Source organism: Amblyomma maculatum, chromosome 6, assembly GCF_055883805.1.
Source record: "Amblyomma maculatum isolate TAMU_Amacu chromosome 6, ASM5588380v1, whole genome shotgun sequence".
NCBI classification, from domain to species: Eukaryota; Metazoa; Arthropoda; class Arachnida; order Ixodida; family Ixodidae; genus Amblyomma; species Amblyomma maculatum.
The window spans coordinates 15,418,526-15,427,582 of record NC_139349.1 but is presented as its reverse complement, the minus strand read 5'-3'; the positions used below and the strand labels follow the sequence as shown (position 1 = coordinate 15,427,582).

At 43.7% G+C, this 9,057-nt stretch overlaps 1 protein-coding gene across 1 annotated transcript; it reads right to left on the bottom strand.

Moving 5' to 3' along the window:
- Positions 1-2,677: 2,677 nt before the first annotated feature.
- LOC146185150 (acetylcholinesterase-like) lies at positions 2,678-8,521 on the bottom strand. The gene is made up of 3 exons (XM_084605481.1): positions 8,493-8,521; positions 4,467-5,966; positions 2,678-2,923 (listed from the first exon to the last, which is right to left on the bottom strand). Exons 1-3 carry the CDS (start codon positions 8,507-8,509, stop codon positions 2,785-2,787), a joined length of 1,656 nt encoding a protein of 551 aa, XP_084461607.1. The 5' UTR covers positions 8,510-8,521; the 3' UTR covers positions 2,678-2,784.
- Between the last annotated feature and the right edge of the window lie 536 nt (positions 8,522-9,057).

Here is a 9,057-nt window from a genome sequence, read left to right as displayed (position 1 = left end):
GCAATGGTCAATTACAGTCCCATAAATACAAGTGTAAAATTACATAACAAGACTAGCAATTTTATTAGAACTCGATTTCGATTACACAAACTCCCGCAAACTGCTTTAAGCTAGTGTGACTTCTAAAATGGGGAGAATGGGCCTAGTTGGTTATTCATAGTGGCTTTGTCAGTGGTGTTTGTATTTTCGTTCTATGTGTTAGTGCGGTGAAACCACTAGTGTGACCTGCCTGAAATTTTATTGGACATTGTTCATTTTCAACGGAAGCTATGTTTTTTTTTTTAACTTCACCCTGATTTGCCACAGTTTCCTCTTGGTGAAATCTGCCGTTCCCCTGTACAGTCTCTCAACGAAAGCGCTAAACGATAAGGCGGTGTTGAAAAGTGCGAACACTTGCTCATCCGAGCGTAGTTTCGTATTGCTTCGATGGCACTTTTTACTTTCTCAGTAAAGCGGCGCGCTTTTTTAAGGCGTAGGTCTTTCTAGGCCCATGGTGAATATCTCGCGTCTGCGAGAAGCCTGGGCGTAGCGATAAGAGTTCGCACGCGCGGTCTTTCCAGTTGTGTGGTAAATTCATGGGGTTGATGTGGTGAATAATGTGGTAGTCCAGAAATTTGCGCAATACTTACAGGCACTCAGAGGCACTCCAAGTTAATTGGATAGCCTACATGCTCATTGCACCCCAGTATATTTACCGGGTGTCGAAACCCATGCACATAGCAAACCAGAGCCCTGAACGTTTAGAACGATTGGTTGGAGCTCCTGAAACTAAGCCAAAATGATCCACAAAATACATAACTTCATGAATACTTGGCTTGCAAGCGCAGAAAAACTCGAGCTCATCTGCAAAAGCTAATGCCTTCAGTTTCTTGACCAAATACAAAAATCCTTGATGGCTGCGCTGTTTATAACACTAACGCAAAGAAATTACTAGTATACAGCAAACAAGAACAAGTCCTTACAACGCACAAATCAGCTTCGCAGGAGACTAAATGGCAACTCGTTGTTAAAAACAGCCATTTTAAGCGTTCGGAACAATTTTTGTATGAAAGGCATGCCTTAGTATATGCAGAATTGAACCTAGATACAACATTAAAATGAGAAAAAAGGAATGAATTTCTTTACGAGATAAATTTGTAGCATTGCTAATTCTTGCTGAGCAACGCTACAGTGCTATAAAATTACGCGATACGTGTACATCAGACTGATTTGACCGGCCCTTTAGGTCTCATGTTGTGAAACCGCCGCAACCGATCACACTGAGTACGGACTGCAACCCACTCTCGCACTGTGCACGGCACATCGGCGTCAACTTCCATCTGTGCACAAAAGTTTTAGGACTTCCTACGAAATTCAAGTACGTTTAAACCTTACAATTTATTTTTGTTAGAAGTTTTCTTTCACTACTTATTCAAGCTGGAGACCCAAATACACGACCAAACACGCAGCTGCATAACAAGCAAGACATCTAAAATGCAAAGTGTGAAAGCAGGGATGCTCTCGCGATTAAAGATCATGAACGATAATGTATGTGAATTATAGATGGTCACGCATCTGATGCGACAAGTTACTTGGCACTTTACTTTGGACGTAAGGGCAGGCAACGGTGAATTAGGAGGTTATCTTGTATTGAATTAGATTAAGGCTGTGTTGCTGTAACGTATGAGTGTACGTCAATTGAATGGAGTGAGTTAAATAAAATTAAATTATATGCTGGTATATTGGTCCGATAGTACTAAGCCGGAAGTTCATGCCCTAGCAAACTTGTTGCTTGCATGTGGAGTAGCGCTAGCAGCATATAGCAGTAATCCAAGTATTGTTTGACACTGTTCCGAGGCTGATAACCATACAAATGGCATTCATGACTCGACCATTACTTGATCTTTGACCTAGACCATCACCTCTGACCTTGACAGAGGAGAATCGCCTACGATGGCGCTGCTGTAGAGCAGCCAATTGATAAAAGCACAGATTGAATTGGTCACCAATGTATGCCTGATTTCAGCTACTACACATAGCTAGGCGACAGAAGAGCGAATCCTGTGCCACACCGCTTTCGCAGAATATTACATCTTAGCAAACATTGCGTGCTCAACTTTCTCAAACATCCTTGAAGTTGCGCACCACGTACCTAAGCATGCTCCTGCAACCACCATTCACGTTTTATCTCGTACCAGTCTTCGTTTAGGAGGGGCCTCATACAGATATCGTAGTGATAAAACCTTTTTTTGCATTCGACCGTTATTTCCCCCAAAGTAGGTGTCGAACCCTAGTCATTTTAATGCGTCGCACCCCACAAAGAAACTAAGGAGGGCAAACATCCAGGCGCTTGAGCACTTTTTCGACGACATATCCCGACACATCTAAAGCAGCTCCCGCCTCGATAAGCACCGACGCGTGAAGGAGTTTCAACATGGTTTACCAAGGGCGCAATATATTAAACGACACTAAAGAGGTTCGTTCTAAACGCACATAAAATGTTTAGTACACTCTTCGCTACCCTTGCAGAAAATCGACACTCAGGGCTGAAGTTAGCACCCCACACTGACCAACGAAAAAACAAAAGGGGAGACGTGAACCAATGAATTTGCAGAACAAATGATCCCGGTCGGAAGGATAGGTAATGAGATGCCACTCCAATGCATAAGGTACTTCCGAAGTTCTCATACACAGGGTGTAATTTGGCATGTTTATTTTTATCCTGTCTTTTCTTTTCCGTTGATGCAGAAGAAAACAGCCCGAACGTTTTCGTTCCGCAATGGTTGTACGTGGATGGATGCAGTACTAAAATTTTCTCCACACGGCACATGAACAGCGCTCGAAGAAATCCACCATACTGTAGTTTCCAGGCTGAAACCACAAGAACTGCGGCTGATCCACTGAATAGGTAGTCCAGTGCTGTCCCTCTGGCGCAAAAGGTTTGCTGGGGGTGAATAAGACAAAAAAGTGTTGTATCGCCTTCAGAGGTTATGTTCACTCTTTTGCGAAGGCTATCAAGCTTCCTAACCAGAATAGCTTTGATTACGAATGAGCAAACGATCAAAAATAGCATGTATCCAGCCGCGACAGGAAGAAGTCTAATGCTGTCTGAATCGTAGGCTATACGAGACTAACAAACGCATAATGATGCTAGGGCTGTCTTTGTTGTATGCGATTCCTGCGAGGCTGACAAACATTGCCAAAGCTCCCGGACAAAATATTAGGCTGTAAACAAATTCAGATACACGTGGTCTGGATAAGTGCATTCCCAACTCTTCACAAAGCAACAAATATAGAATAAGTGCCTTTTCTAAACTATAAAGGTGTTCTGCGAGCAGTTCATAGTACATTCTAAGTTTCGTTTTCTAGGAGGCGTAGTATTTACTATTTCACCTCATTTGGTCATGAGCCACGTACATTGAGCCATCGTGTGGTAATAAATTCAGGCCCCGTATTACGTCGCTGGCGCTTTTTGTATCCGCCTTCAGAAAAATTTTAGCTAGCATAGAAATGAGGCGCCACCCATTCTTACGCCACGTCAGAGAAAATGGAAAAGGGGGCAGGTAAACAGTTCTAACACACACACACACACACACACACACACACACACACACACACACACACACACACACACACACACACACACACACACACACACACACACGCGCGCGCGCGCGCGCGCGGGCGCGCGCGTGCTAGCAAGCACAAAAAAAATCTCTCAAGAAAGACTACTAAATCGTTCATTTCATAATCGGATCTGTAAGTATCATCACCCTTATGAATGTTATAAGTATCAAGTGGACAGATGAGGTGAGCAAGATTACGAGATGAAGGGCACTGCCTCAGCGTTTTGAAGGGAGCTAAGGGAGAGATCGCTCTCCTGTAGTGAAGGCAACCCACTCGATTGTGATGATTATACATACCGTCATCATCAGAACATTAGCAATTTCTACTTATTACTACTACCGAATACATTTTTATTTTTCAAATAATTTCACATCTAAGCGTTTACCACATTAGTTAACTCTCGCCATTTACTCTTCCTTACAGAAGTCAGCTGTAGTATAGACATTACTGCTGCTATTATTACAATTACAAATGGCAAAGAACATAGTGCTCGTGACTGTGGCATGCACTAGAATTCAGAGAAAATTTGGTTTTCCAAATGTAGTTCTTGATTCGAAGCTCTTAGCTACCCACTCTTTATTTATATTCCACTTCCCGCAAGGACAAGTATCAAAGTTGAACACTGGGAACGCCAGCTTGTGAAGTTTAGCCATGCTCTTCACTAAAAAAAAATGCACCGCCATCTGGCGGCTCTGCGTCGGTAATCCACAAATTGTATACCTATCGCACCCTGATTTCTGCCATCCTATTGCAAATTGAAATGAAATGTTTTTGGAAATTCACCATTGGTAAGGCCTCATGACATATACATCGTTTTCCCGTATTCAGCAAAGCGATGAAAATCAGCAAAGAAAACTCACCCTTCTCGAGCAAAGGACACTAGCATTTTCATGGCAACCACGCTCAGCTGTTGGTCTTCTTTAGTGTAGTTAGCGGTGTCCAAGAAAGGAATTCCAAAGAAGTATGGAATCTCTTGCATGTGTGCGACGCGCATCCATTCTGGTTGCATCTGTTTCCAGGAGCGGTGTGCGAACACCATTCCGTACACTTTGCCTCCACGGTCCGAGTTGTATTCGCTGAAAAACTTGCTCGGACAGTAAAAATTGTGTTTGCCTATGAAGTCTGCAGCTCTCTGTCTTAATGCAGTCTTTTTTTCGGAAGAGCTGTTGTCCAGGTAGGAAAAGGCTAAAGGAACAACTTTCTCCTTAAGCCAGTTCGAGAGGATATCCCTTACCTCGGATACAAATGCCTGGTAATCGTAGCCACTAACGTCATCCTGAACTAACTTGTCGTCAGATTGCATTATAAATGGAAAAGCGCCCTCATTTGATACCACCGAAATCAGCGTATCTACAGCGGGGTAGAGCCCATTTTTTGATGCAATAGATGGCAAGTGCGGAACATACTCTGTGTTGAAAGTTGGCAAAAAAACAATAACTTTTGGCGATGTTACATTTTCTGTCGCATCAATGATCTCTTGTGCTGACTTGCTCCGAAGGCATTCTATGACTTTTTCAGGATGTGTTGTGAGATCCTGAAATGCGTTCGCGCAACCAAGGGCTCCTGAAATGGCGTTGCCTTTCGCGATGCTCTCGAAAACTGAGTCGACATTTGAGTTTGTAGTTTCGGTTCCACTCATGGAGAAAATACGACGGAACAGACCTCTGCCAATGGACGAGATCAGGTGGAGGTGAATGGCCATGGATCCAGAGCTCTCTCCAAACACAGTTACAAGTTCTGGGTCACCCCCGAACGCCCTTATATTTCTCTGCACCCACTGCATAACCAGCACCTGATCCCAAAGGCCCATGTTTCCCGGGGCTGCAGCGTTGTTCGCATCGAGAAGTCCCAGCAGGCCACTACGGAAGTTGCAGGACACGACAACCACATCATTTAGGGCGGGCAATACAGCACCGTTGTACCTGGTTTCATAGGCTGACCCCAATTTAAATATCCCTCCGTAAAACCACAGTAAAACAGGAAGCTTTGTCTTGTCAGTTGCTTTCGGCGTCCATACGTTCAGGTACAGGCAGTCTTCAGAGAGAGCCGTTGGTATATAAAAAACCCAGGGGACTCGAGGTTGCATGCAGGAGTCTTTGATGCTAGTTGCATTATAGATTCCATCCCATGAGGCTATTGGTTGTGGCTTGAGAAACCGCAGCTCTCCGACAGGGGGTTTTGCGTAGGGTATACCGAGGAATATATCGATGGACTTTCCGAGTATTTTTTGAGAGCCCCCTTGCACAAGCCCTTCAGTCGTGGAGATGAGCACTGCATCCAGCGGCAAGGAGCAAGAAAGGAAAAATGCCACGACGAGTGAGCTCTTCCAGGCCTGTGTCGTATGGGCTTCCAAACGAATGCTGCATACAAAACAAAAATGCATATTGAAAGATTTTACACCACAAATACTTGAAACGGACCACAAGAGCACCAGTTTTACTATTTTTTTCTGTTTGATACTTCTTCTGCACATGATATTCTATGTTTATCATAGCCATCTCTTTGGTTAACATTACATATATCTCTTCTCTCCTTGACCCTTTTTGGGTTGCAACGAAGCAGAGAGGGTCAGAGAAGGTGCAGTACAGGGACGCCACGAAGGAAGGTTAATCTTTTGGTAGTAGGCTTTTATATAAGTCAAGAATTGAGAGTTATAGCTATCTCTCTCTAGTACGTTTTGAACACCGCGCCGCCTAATTTCAGGCCATAGTCTCAGGGAGCCAGGAAATTTCTTTTTCCGTGCCCTTTGCTCGGCACTCTTCTGAGAGCACTTAATGACCCCGTGAAAAAAAAAACAATTTAGTTTAAAAAACCTTATCATGATTATTCATTTTTAGTCTCTAATCGTCTCGTCAAGAGCAGTCTGCCTTCTATAGATGTGTGCGGAGATACCACGAAGGCTTCAGCATTGCCAACAGCTGTGCCACCACACAGGAAAGTTTCCTCCACACGTGCAGCAGAGGTCGAGCACTGCTTTGCCGTAGATGGGGGCTGGACACTGACACAATAAAATTTTATAAAAGTAGTTACTTCTCAAAAATAATAAAGCTTGTATTTTATAGGATATGTGTGCTTAACAACAAAGGCTTGAACTCTTTTTAAAATTGGCTCGCATACGAGAAGCTATTCACTATATTTTTCACTAGACCGCAAGAAGTGGCTATATTCTACCACTCAGGGCATGCATTGAAATTATAAAACACATGCGGCAAACGATGAATATGGGAATATTTATCGGGAAAACTGGCTGATGTATTATAGTGTGGACATTTCATAGGGCTCCTATGGATATCTGGACATTGGCATATGGAAGAAAATTAACGCGCTGAAGCGTTAGTTAAGCTAGCTCATGCTCTTCCATCCATGTCCCGTCTTCGGGAAGTGACCGTGTAGCCTTACCGGTGAATTCAACGCAGCCTGTAATAAGTTACGTTGGAACGATGTAAAACATCAGCAGGATCGCTTTTCTTGGCTTGATTCTGGTTCATGACTCTCATGCTAAAAATGTTATACGGGTCAAGAAACTCGGTTTCATCTGTTACGACCTGGCGTTGCGTATATATACATCAAAAGCTACCACCACAACATCGCATTTGAAGCTAGCTCGATCTAACTGAACTACAGGATTTCAGCGACAAATATTCATGTTACGAGTGCCATCGCTACATAGGTGCGACGAGGGCATTAGCAAAGAAACCTCAGGTAGTTTTACAATCGGCCTCTCTCTGAGGAACTATCCCAGGCGCAGGGCGAAATTCGCTGATGGTTGCTCTGCGGGGAGGCGCTATTTTCAAGTCTTCCCGTAAAGCTTGCGCAGATAATCGTCTGTGTTCTGTGCGAGTATACATGGGTTACAACATGGAGCACACATGTGGATACGCGTTTGTTTCGGGACATGTGTCTGAGCAGCTAGAAACATAGCGTCGGGTTCGTGCATTAGCGTTTGTTCCTGGATATGAAAAAGTTTAGTGATGTTTGCTGCAACTATACGCTGTGTGTGTGCACGAGAATTTTAAGCTCACGCTGATCGCAGTCGTGAAGGTCGTATACGCCCCGTGCACTGCCTATAGTGGCACCACTAAAAGCCGTCTCGCGGTCGGTTTCAAAATCCTACCGGGATACTAGTTGCCGCTGCTCCTGTCTCGCTGCAAGCCTTCTCTACGTTTGCGGAGGCGGTTATTGCTTCTTTCTTTTTTTTTTCAGCTTTTGCTGATTTTTTCTACGGTGGGCTTAGCATAAAATTAAGGTAAACCTCTGTGTAGAATCGAAAATATTCAATTCTATTTCTTCCGTTTTTCTCTCTGTGACGTAGCAGGACAGGGAAAGCTAAAAGCATGCCGACTTTTTTTTTCCTGTCAATGAATTACTTTCTGTTATATATGAGCATGAATATTATTATTGTACTCTGCTCTGATATCGCCGTCCTGGGGAATGCATATAGGCCTATGCCAAGTCGCAATTAACGTGTTTGGGTTTTTTTTTTTTTTTTTTTTTTTTTTTTACATCAAGTAATGCCTCGACAACGTATTGCATGAAAATAAAGCAGGTGCATAAAAGAATGTCTTGCAACAAATTCCCAAATTAAGGACAGGGTGTGCACCGCTCTTAATATTCAAATATTCTGCTCAGCTCTTGTTTTTACAGCCCGCGCGTTTATGTCCTTGCTTATTTATCACTGAATACGACCTCCACGCTTACACCGCAACCAACTAAGGCAACTGCGCGCTCATAAGCGTGCGATTCTTTCCCTTATAGTACCCAAATGTAAGCAAATAACGATAGAAATAAGGCCATTGGACAACCCTACCAATGACTGACGAATCGTTTTGCATGCAAGTCTATTGGAAGATCACGCGATTCGTGAAAATGAATTGAGATGTACTTACTGCGCGGTGAAATCCATGCTGAAGGCGCTCGAATTTATCTGGTATATATACGGGTACTAAGCTCGGTCACCTTTACCTTCATAAGCAGTTACGAGCGTTATCATCCCAGACACCGCGGCTTTGCTGAAGGCTGCAAGCTGAGTGCTTTTATGAGCATATACACATGAAAACAAAAAGAAACCCTTCCCGTGTCCTCGAAACTGCGGTGAACGAGCGCTTGTGCACCGCATGGGGTCTGCGTAAAAACAGTTCTCTCAATTTTTTATTTGTTTCGTTTAGCTGCAAGTATATCCTTCCTGTTCTTTGCAGCATCGCTTGGAATGACCTCAATGCCAGCGCACTCCGCGTATCCCAAGTTTTACACCCCGGCAGAGGGCATAGGGTGGCTCTCAAGCTGCAGCGACACAGCTTTTTGCCTAGCTTCCTCTCTCCTTTGGGTTTGGAACTGTTTGAATTTGATGTGCACTGCATTCCCACGTTATGTTGTACAGGGGAGAGGTCTTCCTTCACCATATGCATTCGTTTCTAAATATAGTGGGATGCATCGCGTGTAATATAAGTAAAT

Excerpts from the sequence above, each read along its gene's own strand:
- LOC146185150 (XM_084605481.1), bottom strand. Across the intron at positions 2,924-4,466 it reads GTGTCCTTTGCTCGAGAAGG|CAAACCTTTTGCGCCAGAGG; the intron begins GTGAGTTTTCTT and ends ATTCACCCCCAG.